This window comes from Oncorhynchus masou, chromosome 23 (genome assembly GCF_036934945.1).
Source record: "Oncorhynchus masou masou isolate Uvic2021 chromosome 23, UVic_Omas_1.1, whole genome shotgun sequence".
Classification (NCBI taxonomy): Eukaryota; Metazoa; Chordata; class Actinopteri; order Salmoniformes; family Salmonidae; genus Oncorhynchus; species Oncorhynchus masou.
Window position 1 is genome coordinate 26,544,399 of NC_088234.1, and position 21,320 is coordinate 26,565,718.

General features: G+C 42.7%; 1 protein-coding gene across 6 annotated transcripts in view; it reads right to left on the reverse strand.

Moving 5' to 3' along the window:
* Positions 1-10,115: 10,115 nt before the first annotated feature.
* LOC135510641 (nuclear factor 1 B-type-like) overlaps positions 10,116-21,320 on the reverse strand; it is a 104,898-nt gene continuing 93,693 nt past the window's right edge. For all 6 annotated transcript variants that reach the window (XM_064931721.1, XM_064931722.1, XM_064931725.1 and 3 more), the window contains one exon: positions 10,116-16,123. In XM_064931721.1, the coding sequence (XP_064787793.1) occupies positions 15,988-16,123 (136 nt within the window). In that variant the 3' untranslated portion in view covers positions 10,116-15,987. The remainder of the gene's footprint in view (positions 16,124-21,320) is intronic.

Here is a 21,320-nt window from a genome sequence, read left to right on the forward strand (position 1 = left end):
GCATCCCACACAGCAGTAGCCCAGGCCAGGGCTTTCTCCGACAGCAGGGTGATGATATAAGCGATCTTAGACCGGTCGGTGGGAAACGACGAGGGTTGTAGCTCAAAGGAGAGAGAACATTGGGTGAGAAACCCTTTACAAGCACTTGGATCACCTGAGAACCGTTGGGTAGGTGGAAGACGAGGTTCAGCCAGGGGGTTAACTGCCATGGGTACGTGAATCTGAGGTACTGGGACGGGAACTGTTGCCGGGGTAAGACGATCAGATATTTGCTTAATGGAAGTCAGCATCTCCGACAGAAGATGAGAATGTCTAGCCATTAAGGCCTCTTGCTGAACCAGGGCGGCTTTGTGGCGTTGGACAGTCTCCTGGTGGTGGGACAGCATGGCAAAAAGGTCCTGGGAACTGGCTGCCTCTGGGTTCATTTTTGGCTCTGTGTTTCTGTCAGGACCCGGTTACGAACCTGGGTCTCCGGAGTGAGAAACAGTCACTTAACCAACTGAGCCACGAATAGTCAGTAGAACCCAGAAGATGAGGCAGACACAGCAGAACTTAAGACGGTGTATTTAATAAAGTAAAAAAAAGGAGAAGTCCTTCAATACAAAAAAAATGGCAAATCCAAAAGGTGGTAGGAATAGCACAAAAAAACCTCAAGAAATACTCAAGAACAAAAACAGAATTCCACAAGAGCATCCACCGGAATCGACAAGAATACACAGAACACTAGGGCTGGGTGCTAACATACAAACACAGAGCACAGAACTGAGGGAAACTAAGGGTTTAAATACAATCAGGGTAAACGAGGCACAGGTGCAAATAATAATGGGGAACAAGGGAAAAACATAAGGACAAAAAGCACAATGGGGGCATCTAGTGACCAAACCCGGAACAACCCTGGCCAAATCCTGACAGGTACCACAGGTCATATTCTCAGGCCGACTCTTTTCTCTGTATATTTCAACGATGTCGCTCTTGCTGCGGGTGATTCCCTGACCCACCTCTATGCAGACGACACCATTCTGTATCTGGCCCTTCTTTGGACACTGTTAACAAACCTCCAAACGAGCTTCAATGCCATACAACACTCCTTCCGTGGCCTCCAACTGCTCCTAAACGCTAGTAAAACTAAATGCATGCTTTTGAACCGTTCGCTGCCCGCGCCCGCCCGACTAGCATCACTACTCTGGATGGTTCTGACTTAGAATATGTGAACAACTACAAATACCTAGGTGTCTGGCTGGACTGTAAACTCTCCTTCCAGACTCATATTAAACATCTCCAATCCAAAATAACATCTAAAATCGGCTTCTTATTTCGCAACAAAGCCTCCTTTACTCACGCCGCCAAACATACCCTCGTAAAACTGACTATCCTACCGATCCTCGACTTCGACGATGTAATTTACAAAATAGCCTCCAACACTCTACTCAGCAAACTGGATGCAGTCTATCAAAGTGCCATCCGTTTTGTCACCAAAACCCCATCTACCATCCACCACTGCCTCCTGTATGTTCTAGTCGGCTGGCCCTCGCTACATACTTGTCACCAGGTCATCTATAAATCTATGCTAGGTTAAAGCTCCGCCTTATCTCAGCTCACTGGTCATCCCCAAAGCCAACACTTCCTTTGACCGCCTTTCCTTCCAGTTCTCTGCTGCCAATGACTGGAACGAATTGCAAAAATTGCTGAAGCTGGAGACTTATATTTCCCTCACTAACTTTAAACATCAGATATCTGAGCAGCTAACTGATCGCTGCAGCTGTACACACTCCTTGTTGTCCCCAGTCCACCTGGCCGTGCTGCTGCTCCAGTTTCAACTGTTCTGCCTGCGGCTATGGAACCCTGACCTGTTCACTGTGCTTACTATTATTTGACCATGCTGGTCATTTATGGACATTTGATCTTGGCCTGTTATAATCTTCATCCGGCACAGCCAGAAGAGCCTGGTTCCTCTCTAGGTTTCTTTCTAGGTTTTGGCCTTTCTTGGGAGTCTTTCCTAGCCACCATGCTTCTACACCTGCATTGCTTGCTGTTTGGGGTTTTAGGCTGGGTTTCTGTACAGCACTTTGATATATCAGCTGATGTAAGAAGGGCTATATAAATTAATTTGATTTGATTTACATAGCCTGTCTGTAAATAGCCCATCCAATCTACCTACCTCATCACCATATTGTTTTTATTTACTTTTCTGCTCTTTTGCACACCAGTATTTCTACTTGCACATCATCATCTGCACATCTATCACTCCAGTGTTAATTTGCTAAATTGTAATCACCTCGCCCCTATGGCCTATTTATTGCCTTACCTCCTCACGCCATTTGCACACACTGTATATAGACTTTCTTTTTTTCTACTGTGTTATTGACTGTACGCTTGTTTATTCCATGTGTAACTCTGTGTTGTTGTTTCTGTCACACTGCTTTGCTTTATCTTGGCCAGGGCACAGTTGTAAATGAGAACTTGTTCTCAACTTGCCTACCTGGTTAAATAAAGGTGAAATATCTGCCAGCCATATTTGTGCCCCAGAATAATACAAACAAGTTTGGTTTTCCTTTTCTCCTCCTGCAGCCTACACCTGCATCCAATTGGACTGGACATGAGTAGAGAGGGAGAGGGAAGGAGTCTTGGTTAACATATTTAATCCCAATGTAATTTAGGAGGGTGAAAGCTGCATGTCAGCAGTAACAAAAGAGGGTTTTGTGGTCGCTTGAAAGGTTTTCATGACAGCTGGGTTACAGTTACTCTTTTTTTTGGTTATCATCTGACAAGCCGTGCTGATGAGGTGGACAGACGGCACATAGCTGGAATAGTTCCTCCTCTGAAGATGATTGTTCGATAACATAGAAAAATGCTATAGTTTTTCACCCAAACACATTCAACTACTGTATTATAATATATTACATGTTTGACTCCACTCACTATAACATTTGTTTTCACCTGCCCCAGCAAAATATACTGTACATAGCTTACAGTAACAGGACAAGGGGTAAGTCGAAGTGAAGCTTGTCATTTGTGTTCTGACTGTTCCCTGCATCTCCTCTCATATTTCAACGAAATGGTCCCCACCGCAGCCAAGGAATGCATCTCATGCCATAAATCTGGGCCTTGATAGGAACTTGGCTGCCCGACAGCAGTGCAGCACAGCTATGTGATGTACACTGTATGGTAAAAAATGTTTTAAGGTGAACTTTACCACCGTGAAGGAGGATGTAATGTACAGGGGTATAAGGACAAGGTCTCCTACAAAGGGGGGAAATGGCAGAACAACGAAAACCAAACTGTCGCACCTTCTCCTGGGGATCCTGCTGTTGACATTCCTTCACTAGCAAATCACTATGATCGAATGAAGAATAGGCCTACATGTCTCTACTGTGGTCGGACTTTGTCATTTGGCACATGCTGTACAGCTATGCTCCGATCCCATTATAGCAGACAGGCAGTATCTTCTGTCGTCTCCTGAGTTAAAGCGCCCCCTGTTGTCTGAATGCACGATGGTGTGACAGTTTGAGAGAGACCGTGTGTTTGTGTGGTGTTGAACACAGTTCTTCAGAGAGGAGGGAGTTAATGAAAAAGCCAGCCGGTACTCTGTGCCAGGTTTGTTTGTCATATCTCTCTTGTCTGTGCCTTATGCAAATAGGCAGGGGGCTGCGCAAGAGGATCCATGGGAAACTGGTGGAGCTAATCCACCACGTTGAAGAGTCTAGGAGAGGAGGACTTTTCAATACAACCCCCCCCCCCACACACACACACACACACATTTAACCCCCTCCTAACACACACAAGCGCACCCAAAAACACGCACAGCCGAACACCTGTTTCTATTCCACACCTCAATATGTGTGTAAATCCCACGGTCTGAAGAACATCCAAACCTATATGTCCCACACTAATTGGCCTAAGTGTGTTGATTGTGGATGTCATACCACAAGGAAAAAAATTTGATTAGGAAAAGGAAGACAATTTGTATGGGAATTGTTAGTATTTGTTTCTTCAAATAATTAAGCTATGATTGGTTTTATTGATATAAAAAAATACTTACAGTGCCTAGTTAATTAACTATACACACCCCTCGCTCCGTCTATACATTTTGCTGCTGTAAAATGATAGCTATATTATTTGTTTCCTACAGATCTACACAACCCCTCAACATTTTCATAGTAAATACAATTATTAAGCATTTTCCGAATGAATAAGAAGATGTAAAAAACAAGATGTCTTGATTGTGTTTGTCTTCACACCGCAGAGTTAATACTTGGTGAGAGCACCTTTGGCAGCCATTACTGCTGTGAATACTTTTTAATAAGATTCTACCTTCATTTTATAACTTAGGGAAACATATACAGTGGGGCAAAAAAGTATTTAGTCAGCCACCAATTGTGCAAGTTCTCCCACTTAAAAAGATGAGAGGCCTGTAATTTTCATCATAGGACACTTCAACTATGACAGACAAAATGAGAGAAAAAAATCCAGAAAATCACATTGTAGGATTTTTAATGAATTTATTTGCAAATTATGGTGGAAAATAAGTATTTGGTCACCTACAAACAAGCAAGATTTCTGGCTTTCACAGACCTGTAACTTCTTCTTTAAGAGGCTCCTCTGTCCTCCACTCGTTACCTGTATTAATGGCACCTGTTTGAAGTTGTTATCAGTATAAAAGACACCTGTCCACAACCTCAATCAGTCACACTCCAAACTCCTCTATGGCCAAGACCAAAGAGCTGTCAAAGGACACCAGAAACAAAATTGTAGACCTGCACCAGGCTGGGAAGACTGAATCTGCAATAGGTAAGCAGCTTGGTTTGAAGAAATCAGCTGTGGGAGCAATTATTAGGAAATGGAAGACATACAAGACCACTGATAATCTCCCTCGATCTGGGGCTCCACGCGAGATCTCACCCCGTGGGGTCAAAATGATCACAAGAACGGTGAGCAAAAATCCCAGAACAACACAGGGGGACCTAGTGAATGAACTGCAGAGAGCTGGGACCAAAGTAACAAAGCCTACCATCAGTAACACACTACGCCGCCAGGGACTCAAATCCTGCAGTGCCAGACGTGTCCCCCTGCTTAAGCCAGTACATGTCCAGGCCCGTCTGAAGTTTGCTAGAGAGCATTTGGATGATCCAGAAGAAGATTGGGAGAATGCCATATGGTCCGATAAAAACTCAACTCATCGTGTTTGGAGGACAAAGAATGCTGAGTTGCATCCAAAGAACACCATACCTACTGTGAAGCATGGGGGTGGAAACATCATGCTTTGGGGCTGTTTTTCTGCAAAGGGACCAGGACGACTAATCCGCGTAAAGGAAAGAATGAATGGGGCCATGTATCGTGAGATTTTGAGTGAAAACCTCCTTCCATCAGCAAGGGCATTGAAGATGAAACGTGGCTGGGTCTTTCAGCATGACAATGATCCCAAACACACCGCCCGGGCAACGAAGGAGTGGCTTCGTAAGAAGCATTTCAAGGTCCTGGAGTGGCTTAGCCAGTCTCCAGATCTCAACCCCAAAGAACATCTTTGGAGGGAGTTGAAAGTTCGTGTTGCCCAGCAACAGCCCCAAAACATCACTGCTCTAGAGGAGATCTGCATGGAGGAATGGGCCAAAATACCAGAAACAGTGTGTGAAAACCTTGTGAAGACTTACAGAAAACGTTTGACCTCTGTCATTGCCAACAAAGGGTATATAACAAAGTATTGAGATAAACTTTTGTTATTGACCAAATACTTATTTTCCACCATAATTTGCAAATAAATTCATAAAAAGTCCTACAATTTGATTTTCTGGATTTCTTTTTCTCATTTTGTTTGTCATAGTTGAAGTGTACATATGATGAAAATTACAGGCCTCTCTCATCTTTTTAAGTGGGAGAACTTGCACAATTGGTGGCTGACTAAATACTTTTTTGCCCCACTGTATCCATTATTTTAGTCAAAATTGCCCAAGTGCTGACTTCGGTTGGGAATCATTGATGGACAGCAATTTTCAAACCGTGTCTCTGATTTTTAGCAACATCTTGTAACGGCGTTCTTTTGTTGTTGAAGGAGAGTCGGACCGAAATGCAGCGTGTAAGTTACTCATGTTTATTGAGTGAAGACAAAACGAACGAACTAACACGAATAACTAATAAATACAAAAGAAACAACAAAAAACGAAACCTAATACAGCCTGACTGGTGAAACTAACACAGAGACAGGAACAATCACCCACGAAATGCAAAGCGAAACCAGGCTACCTAAATATGGTTCCCAATCAGCGACAACGAGAAGCACCTGACTCTGATTGAGGACCGCCTCAGGCAGCCAACCTAATTAACCACACACACACCCCTAATCAATTACAATCCCAAACACTACAAACCCCAAAACAAAAATACAATACATAATAACCCCATGTCACACCCTGGTCTGACTAACTAATAAACTAAAACACACAATACTAAGACCAAGGCGTGACACATCTCTTGGAAAGCCATTCTGGTGTGTCTTTGTCTTTACAATTTGTGTAATCGCTCTGCTGAAAAATACAACTCTATCCCAACTTTTTACTTGGGCTTTGCTCTTTTCAAATTTCTTTTGATCCTGACAAACTCCCCATCCCTGCTGTTGACAAGCATACCCATAACATGATGCTGCCACCTCCATACTTGACAATAGAGAGGGTTTCACTCTGTGTTGTATTGGATTTGACCAAAACCTGTAGTTTTTCATTTAGGCCAAATGTTTTATTTATTTGCTGTGTTGACTTGCAGTATTACTTAACGGCCTTGTTGTAAACAGAATGGATGATTTGGAGTGGATTGTTGGACACTGGCTTCCTTCTTTTCACTTTGTCACACAGGCCAGTAATGTGGAGTGAATGCAATGTTGTTGATCCTCTGTATTCTCAAGTATTGTGGCGGCAGCAGCATGTTATGGGTATGCTTGTCAACAGCAGGGACTGGGTGTTTGTCAGGATCAAAATAAATATAAAAGGAGAAAAGCCCTGGTAAAAAGTTAAAGGAAAACCTGCCGAGGTCTTCTGAAAACCTATCCATTGGAAAACGTTGAGGTGTTCCTGAATGATCCAGTCTTAGTCCTGACTTGAAAATCAGAGACAAGGTTTGAATATTGCTGTCCATCAATGATTCCTAAACGGATTTACTGAACTTGAGCAATTTTGTCAAAAGCAATGGACAAATGTTCCCCTAGGAGTTGTGCAAGTTTGGTAGCATCTTATTCAAAATTATTCACAGTTGTAATGAAAAAAAATACATATTTGAGGTTGTGTAGATCAGTAGAAACAGTGTGTACACTTTCACTATCAACTGTACCTTTCTGTTTAGATATTTAGGCAGAATAATCTCCTGATGTGTAGCGTCTCATTTTCAAGAAGATCATGATAAAAGTATGAACTTTCAAAATGAACTGTAAACATTATATTTGACATTTCTCTGTTTGACTGCACCCAGGGTTTAGTTCCTGTAGGTACTCACATGTTTGTGTTAGAGAACTGGTTGTTCCTGTCTTGCTGAAGTAACTCCGTCCTCCCCTCCTTCCCTCTCTCTCTCTTTACACTGCAGTAGTTTACTGAGAGCGCTCAGGGAAGAGCTTCATGTTTCACGAGCCTCCACAAAAGGTCCACCCCGGAAGAAAAAAGGCCAAAAACAAAGGCAATCATGAAATCCCCTTTACTTGAGGCCCGAGAAACCTAATAAGAGCGAATCGCCATCTATTTAGTTTCTTCAAATCACTGACAGCAGGCTTTGATAAAAAAAGAATGGAAAATATGTACGATACGAGAACCGCCAAAACCCTACAGACTGTAGCTCCTCTATTGAAGCCAGATGTTGACTTTAACTGGCCAATTTTGATAAATGGCATAATGATTACTATTATACATCGGGGTAATTTTCTATCAGTCCGGCACATTGTTGTTCTTCTTTTATAGACCAAATGAACTCAGCTCGGTGCTTAAGGCCAGGTGCTAGTTTCACCTTGATCAGAACCATGGCATGTGTGTCTCCACAGCGTCCTGTCCTAGAGCAAATGCGGCGGCAGCCATTTTTGTTTTTGCAGTGGCTTATGTTGTGGGCACAGCGATGGGGGTTTTGATGGCAGATGATATTGTAGAGCATAGCAATGGGATTTTGCTTGGCTTTAATAGGAGTATTTGCCTGCTTTGTGCCTTATGCAATGTCCAGAATCCCATTAGGTCTGTGTGAAGGGCTTAGGAGTTCAATGTTTCATAGTCATGACCAGTGTTGGGGGTAATGCGTTACAGTAAATATATTACTTTTTGCTGTAACAAATAATATAGCAGAGTACTGTTTCAGTTTGAGTAATAATATTACAGTTACTGATCAAATATAGGTTGTACTGTAGTTACTTTGTTACATTCGTTATCATTCCCTTCCTATTACAGTTATTGATCCAAATACATATTTGTTCACCCCGCTATCATCCAGAAGGCGAGGTCAGTACAGGTGCATCAAAGCTGGGACCGAGAGACTGAAAAACAGCTTCTATCTCAAGGCCATCAGACTGTTAAACAGCCACCACTAACATTGAGTGGCTGCTGCCAACACACTGACACTGACTCAACTCTAGCCACTTTAATAATGGGAATTGATGGGAAATGATGTAAATATATCACTAGCCACTTTAAACAATGCTACCTTATATAATGTTACTTACACTACATTATTCTTCTCATATGCATACGTATATACTGTACTCTATATCATCGACTGCATCCTTATGTAATACATGTTTCACTAGCCACTTTAACTAGCCACTTTGTTTACATACTCATCTCATATGTTTATACTGTACTCGATACCATCTACTGTATCTTGCCTATGCTGCTCTGTACCATCACTCATTCATATATCCTTATGTACATATTCTTTATCCCCTTACAGTGTATAAGACAGTAGTTTAGGAATTGTTAGTTAGATTACTTGTTGGTTATTACTGCATTGTCGGAACTAGAAGCACAAGCATTTCGCTACACTCGCATTAACATCTGCTAACCATGTGTATGTGACAAATAAAATTTGATTTGATTTATTGATTTGTGATGATTATTATTCCCTGTGGTGCAATATTGAAAATCCCCCCCGCCCAGTTTCAAATTTTTTTCGTCCTAAGTCTGACGTCCTCTCGCCAAGGGAGATGACAAATTGTGTCTGAAACGTTTTCTCCGCTTGGAAGTACTCCCATTACTTTGATTGGTTAAGAAAGACAAATTTAATATGACTGTTAAACGTCTACTGTGCCCAGGTGAGAAACACCTCTCCACTGCTAGAAACACAACTTCCAATCTCTTGAAGCACCTGCAAAAGTAACACGCCAAGACAAAACTCGTAGCGATAGACCCCTTGATCACTGCTGCTGAAGATAACTGTAGGCCTGCCTCATCCAAACAACCAAGGCTGTAACCCAGGGAAAGCTGAACAAGCTTGTAGCTGGGTGTATAGGAGATTTTGTGTCTGTCATTATTAGGTTACTTGTGTTGGTGTATAGGCCTACATAACATTGACATTGTTCTGAGTGAGAACACGCAGCACGTTATATAATTACTTTCCCCAGGGAGTAATAAGTCAAGTAATTTGTTATTGTTGAAAGAAGTAACAAGTAATATTACTTTTTTTGAGTAACGACTGGTCGTGTCATAGTGATCCACATGGGGAAATACATCCCTAGCTCCTCTGTCTGCAGTCAGCTCCCAACTCAACATATATCAGAATATTCCAAGTTAAAAGGCCCAATGTGTAGACACCCACAAAGAAACCAATTAGCTTGAAATATAACCACACAACTTCTCCGTACCAATCTCCCCCCTTTCCTTGCTCTCAATCGGTTTGATAAAATAAAAATGCCTGCAACCCTTTTGAATGCAGTGATGAAGTCCGTTGATGCTCTAGGCATGTTATCTCGTTCATTGTGATTGACGTCTCAACCACAGAACGAACAGTTCATACATTTTGAGTTATGTCATTTAGCCAAGTGAGTGTCTCCAATAGTTGACTTAAAACAAAGTAACTATTCCAAAATGAAAAGGTACAGTTGTATGGAAGTATGTGGTCCTGAGATGTTTAACTGACACAGAGAAGACATAATACAACAGACATTTTTGTAGCATAGCTCATTTTATTGTTTAAACAGTTTTGCATAGGAAATATATCCGCTTCCAGTAATTGACTGCAGTAAAAACAGCTGCTAGCAGTATAGGCTGGATATTACAGTAACAATCACAAAAAAATGTTGAGCCTTATTTACATTGATTTTAATCTTGTGGCAATTTTAGCCCCTGCACCAAATGTAACCATCTCAAAGGCATTGCCTACTGCTTTAATGTTCTAAAATCAATAAAAAAAGAAGGGATATCAAGGCCTTCGCTATACAGTTCACAACGGATACCTGTGGTTCCTAAACTGTAAAATAAGATATAAACAAAAAGATTTCAAAAGTTCTCTAAAACATACATTCAATACATACATAGACCTTTTGCACACACCTGCAGTGTTACTACAATTCACTACTGGAGACTGTTACATTATTTCGTTGGTGTTGTTGTTGTTGTTGTGTTTTTTAATTCACCTTGAAGTGATTCGCCATCGTAATAATGTGTGCGCAGAGGGAGTAAAAGTGCCACAAGACCCATAAGAAGTCAACCCTGCGGAGAAGTTTGCAAGCATTCGTTTCTAAATGACATTAGTTTACATAATGTAGCAATTGACAATCCAAATAAATACACTGTCCAAATGACATGTACACATAGTTTTTCCCCCTCAAAGAGCAAGCATGAGACGTGTGCACCCAGTTGACCAAGACCTTCAAATGAATGAAGCACAACAAAAAAAGCTCTTGTGAAGCCACATCTCAAACCAAAACAACAAAAGATTTGGGAGAACACGCCAAGGCGCTCCAAACATACCGCTTCATTTTAAGTTGTTGAACTTTTTCAGATTTCAGATTTATTAACAATGGACACTCCACTGACACGGTGAGCTTGAACAGGCACTGAATTAATAATATATTTTGTTTGGTGATTAATAATACATAAAATGCTGGTTTTTATGTTTCCTGCTTACAACAACAACCTGATGTTAATAATCAATATATGGAACACGTCTATTGCTTGCGTAAAAACACACCTCCTGAAAGCGTTTTCGGCCATCCATCTGTCCTCTTAGACCCTAGAGCACTAAACATTCAGTAACTAGAACTACACAGATATTGCATGATTGCCACTGGTCCTCCTTGCATAAGGTACTAACTGAACGGTTGACCATGGATAGCTTTCAACAATCATAACTGAATATTACTCATCTCTACCAAGCCTTTCTTATCTGTAGGCCTACATGCCATTCTGTGAAAATGGTTTCACCTGTGTACATACTGTCCAGAGATGATCAATTTAAAGTAGCCCTTTGAAAATAAATATTACCTTAAAAAATGTGTGCAACAAAAAAAACTGCCAATACCTGTACATCTATGAAAGATATACCATGAGTGAAACACTGATATAAAAGGTCTGGAGAATCTAAGATCAATTTCTATACGAGTACTTGAAGGGCTTGAATCAAATGTAGGTTAAATTATGGAAAGTGCAAAAATGTGTGATGCCTGGGGGCCACAAAGGACTTACATCAACCAATCCTCACAGCGGAACTACTTGCTTGATGTTCCATACACATGCCTGTTCCAAAACCCTAATAGACATATCAAAACATTGTCAAATGCTAGCGCCAAACTTCTCACGGATTGTTGCATCATCCTGTAATTACGATTTTTCTGAGCGAAACGATATACGGCACATTTCTAAAGGAGGACTTACGTACGATTGACACAACACACTTTAGCACAGTAGAACAACCTATGATGTCACTTAATACCCTGGTATTCACTGGTGGTAGGCTCAAATCAGGTGACTTTATTGTAAAGTGACATGAATAGATATCCCCTACCGTTAAACATAGAACCCCAATCAAACCTCTATTTCTCTCGCTCTCCGACATGGATTCAAAACCACATAATCACATCACACTCTGTACTATGGCCACACTAACAAAAACAAGAATTTAAAATATTACTGAAATGTTTCCAAAATGGAAAGTTTATAAGCACTAAACACAATTTTAAAAAACATATTTTTTTTTACATTTTAGGGTTCTGTATAGGATACTTCCCCTAAATACAGGAATATGGAAAATTGATAAAATACTTTTATTTTTGATTATTTGGGGAAAGCTGGAGAGTTGTAACTCAAGTCCTGCCTCCGCAACCAATTTATTGTTTTTTCTTTTTTTCATAAAATGGAATTGACTCATATTCCCCAAGATGTTTGAAAACATTTACAAACAAGGGCGTCAAAGAAAAAATCTTGAAAAAGACTACAGTGTACAAACTCCTGCCTATAAGGCAGGCTTCTCAATAGAAATACCCTCATCTTCGCTCGTTGTGTAGTTTTACCCTCTCTATCCCTCATACATTCTCTCTTACAAGCACACACACACACACACACACACACACACACACACACACACACACACACACACACACACACACACACACACACACACACACACACACACACACACACACAAACGGACCCCAAAGGACTACTGCTATCGACGCCACCACAGTATTCACCTTTTATATACACACAGTCTTCTACCCAAATTTTCAACACCGCATCTGACACGTTTCTATCACACTTGACTCACGGAAAATGTCCTTCAGTGGGGTCTCCAATGGCCAGAGGCTGCAAAGCACTTACGTTTTCACAAAAAAAAAGGCAGAACAGTGCAAATAGAACGGGGGGTGGCTTTTGTTTTTGTCAAGTTTTTTTTCTTTCTTCACAAAATCAGAATAAGTGTCTTGGGTGAAGGAGGAGAGAATAAGCTTGACTTGAGTTTAATATGTTTTATATACTTTCTGGCAGGTAACAAAACAGGTAACAAAACATCAATGTGGATAGTGTCTATTTGAGTTCTAAAAGTAGTTTATCATAATACAAAGTGGGAGAGTAATCATTGGAATTCTTAATGCCCCGTAACGCCTGAGATTTTGATTTTGTTTCTTATATGTACGACTTTTTATCTTTTATTATTATTTATTATGAACGAGTTCTATATTTGACACAACACACTTGGGGAAGACGATTAACCAATGCCTATGTGCTATGCAAGGGCTCCATTTTTGTTCTTCTTCTTCTGGCCGTACAGAGTACAAGGAAAATAGTAGATATCCTTCCTCTGTAGTCGATAGCTTATTACATGATAAAATACAAGGCTCCCTATAGCGATAAAATAACTCCCCCCAAATGGGTAGAGTTATCCCTGGGATTTATACAGATCTAGTGCATAAATTTGACTACTTCCAAATACTTCCTGTATTCTGATTTGACCGGTCTCACAAGCATTTGTCGGTTTGTTGATTGTAGCACATGTGTAACAGGTAACTTTATATATAGTTTAAGGCATCTACTTGGGAATTGCACACAGCGACTGATAGAATGGCACAGATGATTGTTAAGGGTTAATGCTAATATAGCTTCCTGCGTAGAAGCGGTATGAGCAAAGTGTTGGCTTTTCACAAGTACGCGGTATGATTTCAGCTTGAAATTGCAGGCCTGATTAAGGTTAATGTGAATATTATGATTTTTTTGTTGTCAAATGATTGTCACACTCAAGTCAAGCCGTCTCTCCTGTGAGAACGAGCTTAGTCAATCTCACATGCTAGCACCCCAGATGGGAAGTTGAAAGAAAAAGAGTAAATTTTGTCACAGTAGACAGATCAGTGACTTTGCAGCCATATGAGACCAACGGGTGCATTCTTTACAGACAAACTGTAAGGTTCGAGAAAATACCCCCTCCCTCCCCCACCAAGAATTCAAAACACACTGAAACACGTCTCTCCATCTCTCAGTACACTAAAAAAGACCTTGTCATACACTGCATCGAAAGCAGTCCCCACTTTGGTCAATTAAAAAAGGAAAACAACAACAACAGCAACAACAACAACAAAAACAACAATATCAACAAAATAGATGCATTACAATAGTCTCCAAACTAGCCTCTAATAGTTGACGTATCTATAAGCACTACCTACATAGGCAAAAGTTGGTATTGCATAATTTTCATACATCTGAATTCCTCCCTCCCCGATAGTAACTGGAAGATGAAAAACAAAAAAACAAAATGACAAAAACAATAACAAAAATTAAAGGTTATTAAAAAACCACCGAAAATACTGAAAAATAATGATGGTTGATTATAAACTTTAAAACGGCGACGATACACAGCCTTGATATGCAACGTAACTGTGAGATAAAGTAGTAAATGAAAAAGTTACAAATCAACAATGTCACAATTGTCATTCAGAGTACAAAACAATTATCTTATCATAAAAATGTTAATTTCTTTTCTATAATGGTAATAAATGCAGCAATAAAACAAGTGTAGTGATGTCTCTATGTTCAAAAGGCAAGGCACGTAATGTGGACTAGTATGTCATCGTGCAAATTAAGAGTATTGGAGAGATTTGTCATAGAAATATATCTGGACTTGGAGAGAGGCCAAGGCAATAGACTTGCCGTGCACAATCCTAGATTTCAGGGACTGACACCACTGTATCTGTGATGTGAGTGTTCAAGAAGCAAAATGTGCAACCCTCTGCAACCTTGATGGTTCAGGATTGCACAAAAGTGTAGATTTTTTTGTGACATACACATACATTTTTATGAATGACTTTAACAGCCTGCATTCTTCTTCTTTTTTTTCCCTCGTCAAGTCATATTATAAACACAAGCTTCATAAGCTGATGGCCAAATGCATATGTTCTTGATTTCAGATGCCATTTTATACACTACGTGTGTTTCAATAAAAAAAAAAAAAAATGTATTTTTTTTTCTCTCACAATAAATAAAAAGCTCCCCATGAGACTGAGTAGGGCTTAATAGAAGTGCTGTCTTGTTCATATTCAGTTCTGCACAGGTAGCTTAATGCGCACCTTCAAACATCACTGCATTTCAGGCTTAGTATTCTTTACTTTCCATATTTAGATACACAGAAATGCGACTGAAATCAAATCAAATGTTTAAAAAAAAACTTTTTACGTTTATGTTTTTTACAACAAAGTTTCATATTTACCCTCCTTCCTTTAGAGTCTTAGGGCTGACAGACATAGCTTCCCTTCAAAAATTCAATTGCACTTGCCTCTTTCGAGATTTTTAGATCATTTTTTGTCTTTTTTTAAAATCCTTTTCTAAAGGAGATACGAATTCTTAAAAAACGGGTCAAATCGCTAACCTAAAAATATAGTGTCTTTCTCTTCTTTTTTTACCATAGTAAGAGTTCACAACTCTAAGGAGTATAACTAACTTTTAAGTGGATAGCAGTACAGAATCAACAGGATAACAAGTTTCAGACAAAATATCACAGTAAATTGAAATCAAAGAAGAAGAAAAAACACTGAATTCACAATTTGTTCCTATGGTTACATAGTCAATAGTTTGACCTGGGAGCCTCTTCTGCAGAAGGGGTAAAGGTCAGAGTTGAATAACTTACAGTCGGGTAATCTACTACCAGCCAGCCTTTGTGTGTTTCAGATCACTTCCCCTGTTTGTAAACCAAGGTTAAAAACTCCCAACAACAGAATGAAGAAGAAGACCACCACCGTCAGACTAAGAGTTGTCATGCTAAATATTAAGGCATCTAAATGTTTTTGTACAGAATACGTCACAGCATTTTGAATGGAAAGGCTCTTCTCACACAATGACTGACTGGCATGGCATAGGGTTAAGCTAGAGCGGACCGGATCAGATTCGCTCCAAACCAACTCAAGTCTTCTTGGCCAATGTCCCGATGGGAGGAGGGGTTTGGGGAGGAAAGGGTGGAGGGCGGGGGGGGGGGGGGGACAAAGGACAAACGCAATTGTTTTAAGTGCTGCTTGCTGATTATTTCCCCCGTTGCCGACACTTCCCCCCCGACGGGTCTTCAGTTCTCTGCCTCTGTGTGGAGGAGGGGGGGCTCACCAATGATGTTTATGCTGTAGTTCTGGTGGACATTTGTTGGCAGAATCGGAGTCCCGTTCGTGACTTGGAATGGAACTAAGCTCGCCCAGGTACCAGGACTGTGGAAACACAACAGAGAGAAAAGGAGAGAACAGAAGCGGGTTTTGAGTCGCCTGCATTGAGCATCGGAAGCTTTTGAAAGCTTGAGTAGAGATAAGACAACAGCACCAATCAGATGCTCTACACTCACAATGATGAAGTGCTCTGCAGCAAGTCATTACATTTGCTGCATACTGTAACACATCACTATTAAATTAACCGTTACACTTTAGAGGGATAGTCAGCTGAGGGGGGGGGGGGGGACAAAAGGGTTTATTCATAGTGTTAAAAACCATATTCAACTATCCAATTATTTTGTTAGGTAGGTAGAACACAATTCTGAGTAATTAGCATAATGTGCTGTTAACATCCGTCATTATTATGTACCGCCAATCACATTTCTACGAATCAGATTCTATGGCAATGTTTAATGAATGTCCCCTAAACCTATTTCAACAAAATGTTCATGCAGACCATTTGACAACGGCATGTCCCAAGTCCACTATAGAATCATCCCTCTCACCCAATCACTTCCCACCGGGCACAGACATCGATTCAACGTCGATTCCACGTTGGTTCAAAGTAATTCCCTTGAAATGACGATGATTCAACCAGTGTTTGCCCAGTGCGTTTGCTTTACCCAGGAGGAATGATGTAAAGGCCTTATGTCTAGTCTAATCAGTCTATGGTTCGAGGGGGACACAGTCAGACAAAGCGCTTCCGGTGTTTTCCACCGATTCCTCTGAGAAGGATGTCAAGCGAGGATCACACCTAATTCCATATCAACAGACCCTCTCCATGTTGATCAATGGTGCTACAGAAGGGGGGAGTTGGGGTCTTTACAAATCTGCCCAATCCCTATTCAACGCACGCTAATGCAACACAACACAGCGATTGTTCGCAGGAGGCGCAAACTGAAAACGCGGTCTGCCTGCGAAACAAACAGTGTGTTGTTCTCAAGGGGCTCAATGATACGTACATGTTGAATAATTAATCAATTACCCCCACCGCCCACCACATCTGCAATACCTGTCTTGCACAATTGCTACATTATAGGCCAACACTATACCAAGTCCCTCCACTGTTTCCATGCAGATGTAAGACTTCCTCGATAAAGAGAGAGAGAAGGAAAAAAGTTGATTATTGTTGTCAGTGGGATAGGAAGACGAGCTAACGGGGTGGAAGAGGAGAGGAGAGGAGTGGGGACCCCCCGACTCAGAAAATAAAACAAGAAAGGAAAGAGTGAAGGAGAGGAGGGAAGGAGAGAGAAAGCGACTAAGAATGAAAGAAAGAAAGAGCGCGAGAGAAACAGAACATTTGACAACTACATTTTTAAGTGGAAAATGTTAGAAGCCAGATCCAGTCCTATAAAGGGTTAAAACACCAGACAGAGGCTATTTTGGGCAGGGCTTTTTTCTCCTCCTTACTCCCTTCTCTTTGGACCCCTTCCCTTCATCATTCTCACTCTTAATTTCTCTCGCTCGCTCTCTTTGCTTCTAACTCTCTCTCTCTCTTTGCCTCCAACTCTCGCTCTCTCTCTCTCTCTCTCTCTCTCTCTTTGTCTCCAACTCTCGCTCTTTCTCTCTTTGTCTCCAACTCTCGCTCTCTCTCTCTCTCTCTTTGCCTCCAACTCTCGCTTTCCCTCTCTCTCTCTTTGCCTCCAACTCTCGCTCTCTCGCTCGCTCTCTTTGTCTCCAACTCTCTCTCTCTTTCGCTCTCTCTCTTTGCCTCCAACTCTCTCTCTCTTTCTCTCTCTCTCTTTGCCTCCAACTCTCTCTCTCTCTCTCTCTTTGCCTCCAACTCCCTCTCTCTTTGCCTCCAACTCTCTCTCCCTCTCTTTGCCTCCAACTCTCTCTCCCTCTCTTTGCCTCCAACTCTCTCTCCCTCTCTTTGCCTCCAACTCTCTCTCCCTCTCTTTGCCTCCAACTCTCTTCCTCTCTTTGCCGCGAACCTCTTGAACTCTCTCTCTCTTTGTCTCCAACTCTCTCTCTCGCTCGCTCTCTTTGCCTCCAACTCTCTCTCTCTCTTTGCCTCCAACTCTCGCTCTCTCTCCCTCTCTCTGCCTCCAACTCTCGCTCTCTCTCCCTCTCTCTGCCTCCAACTCTCGCTCTCTCTCTCTCTCTCTGCCTCCAACTCTCGCTCTCTCTCTCTCTCTATCTGCCTCCAACTCTCGCTCTCTCTCTCTATCTGCCTCCAACTCTCGCTCTCTCTCTCTCTCTCTGCCTCCAACTCTCGCTCTCTCTCTCTCTCTATCTGCCTCCAACTCTCTCTCTCTATCTGCCTCCAACTCTCGCTCTCTCTTGCTGCCTCGTTCTCTAACTCTGCCTCTCACACACCCACCCTCTGCCTCTCACACACCCACCCTCTGCCTCTCACACACCCACCCTCTGCCTCTCACACACCCACCCTCTGCCTCTCACACACCCACCCTCTGCCTCTCACACACCCACCCTCTGCCTCTCACACACCCACCCTCTGCCTCTCACACACCCACCCTCTGCCTCCGACTCACCCACCCTCTGCCTCCGACTCACCCACCCTCTGCCTCCGACTCACCCACCCTCTGCCTCCGACTCACCCACCCTCTGCCTCCGACTCACCCACCCTCTGCCTCCGACTCACCCACCCTCTGCCTCCGACTCACCCACCCTCTGCCTCCGACTCACCCTCTCTCTTGCTGCCTCGGCCTCTAACTCTGCCTCTCACACACCCACCCTCTGCCTCCGACTCAACCTCTGCCTCCGACTCACCCTCTGCCTCCGACTCACCCTCTCTCTTGCTGCCTCGGCCTCTAACTCTGCCTCTCACACACCCACCCTCTGCCTCCGACTCAACCTCTGCCTCCGACTCACCCTCTGCCTCCGACTCACCCTCTCTCTTGCTGCCTCGGCCTCTAACTCTGCCTCTCACACACCCACCCTCTGCCTCCGACTCACCCACCCTCTGCCTCCGACTCAACCTCTGCCTCCGACTCAACCTCTGCCTCCGACTCACCCTCTGCCTCCGACTCACCCTCTCTCTTGCTGCCTCGGCCTCTAACTCTGCCTCTCACACACCCACCCTCTGCCTCCGACTCACCCACCCTCTGCCTCCGACTCACCCACCCTCTGCCTCCGACTCACCCACCCTCTGCCTCCGACTCACCCACCCTCTGCCTCCGACTCACCCACCCTCTGCCCCCGACTCACCCACCCTCTACCTCCGACTCACCCTCTCTCTTGCTGCCTCGGCCTCTAACTCTGCCTCTCACACACCCACTCTCTGCATCACTCTCTGCCTCTGACTCACTCTCTGCCTCTGACTCACTCTTTCTCTCTGTCTCTAACTCACTCTTTCTATCTGTCTCTAACTCACTCTTTCTCTCTTTCTCCCCCTCACTCTCTTTCTCTCCTGCCAAAAAAATCATCTGACAGGAAATGAGAGATTACGTTTTTTCCTACCTTGCTGAACAAAGAAAGCTCAGAGCAGGCTAGTTCCCTGCAGCATTCTCTTCTTCCCTCCTCTCTCCCTAGCACACACACACACCCCCTCTCTTTCTCTCCCCCTCCGTGTCCAACTCTAAAGGCCTTCTCAGGTGAAGACAGAGTAGACACATGAAAAGGTACTATACAGTCCATCACACTGTCAATCCCATACAATTACGTATAGAATCACAGGATCTCTTTAGTCAACCCATATTACTATTCTATTTCTCCAAATGACTCTTTGTATACTAAAAAGATGTTTGAGTTGGGGGATGTCATTCATTAAGCCCAAGTTCCCTTCCCCAACGCAGGTCTGCACGTGGCTTCACACAATCACTAATGAGAAAAACAACTTTCCTCATGGTCACAACCCTACCTTCACCCATGGTCTCCTTTAGCCCCATCTTAGAGCTCCACAGCCCCAAATCACACTAATTCTCCTCCACACAAGTGGAGCACCAGTGTCTAGTTGGCTTCATTTAAGGATTAAGCCATCGGAATTAGATTATCTAATGGCATCTTAATGGATTGCTGACCCATTTCCTGCCCGAACGGCATCATGCAAGTGTGGGAGTGTTTTATTTTGGGTCCTAGCGTGAGGGACTATATAAGACTCAGAAGTGGGAGCAAGACAATACAAAACACATGTAATCTGAATACAATGCCACTTTAAAAAAAACAGTGCATTCAGATTCTCAATCCAATGAACAAACCTTCGCTAGGGAAATGATGGCATACGTCCTCTTTCTCTGGGATTGCTAGTGTGAAGGAGCAGTGAATGCATTAGGTTTAGACAGACAACAGTAAATCAATGCAAAGTCTCAATTGTCCACGAAGGGGGGGGGGGGTGCACCAGATTATTTAGACTGTCAATACTTTGCTGAGAAGAATACGGAATACCTCATCTACCCCCCAAGATTCAGATGACCAAGACATCTCTCGGTCTGAGGTGTAAATAAATGTTGCAGGTGACATGAACTTTCATGTCAGGGTCAATATAGTGCCAAGTGCCCTATTGTCAACTAAAGTGTTCTACAGATTCAGTTAGCAATCTATCCTGGCACTCTTCGGCAACATTTGAATTCAGACACCGAAGCTCACCCAGCTCGTTATGCTTTAGTTTCTGGAAAAATCAACAGAAGACAATAAACCTGAGCTGAATTCTGGTATCCTGACGGTGCTCGTGAATCAATCAATCATGTATGACAAGAAATCTGTCATTCTTTCACTGCAGCTCTCATCTCTCCTATATACTGTACGATCAGGAGTCGAGCCTCTGTTAGTCTTGTCTGAGCAGCGAGAGAGAGAGAGCAGCAAGAGAAAGAGAGAGAGAGAGGCCTCCATGCAGCTCGGGCACATATTTCCTCTTACCTCCACTGGTCTATTAGGAGGCCTAGAGAAGGGGCTCTCAAAAAAACCCAGAGTAGGCCGGAAGGAGGCTTTAAGAGCACACACGCACACATTCTCTGGTAGACACGGCCCTGTTTAAATTGAAATTAACACGTTTTCCAAGGAGAGAGAGAGATAGAGAGAAAACGAGAGAGAGAGAGGGGAAGAGAGACAGAGAACGAGAGAGAGAGAATGAGAGGGGGAGAGAGAGAGAGAGAGAGAACGGGAGAGAGAACGAGAGAGAGAGAGAGAACGAGAGAGAGGGGGAGAGAGAGAGAGAACGAGAGAGAGGGGGAGAGAGAGAGGGGGAGAGAGAGAGAGAACGAGAGAGAGAGAAAGAGAAAGAGAGAACGAGAGAGAGAAC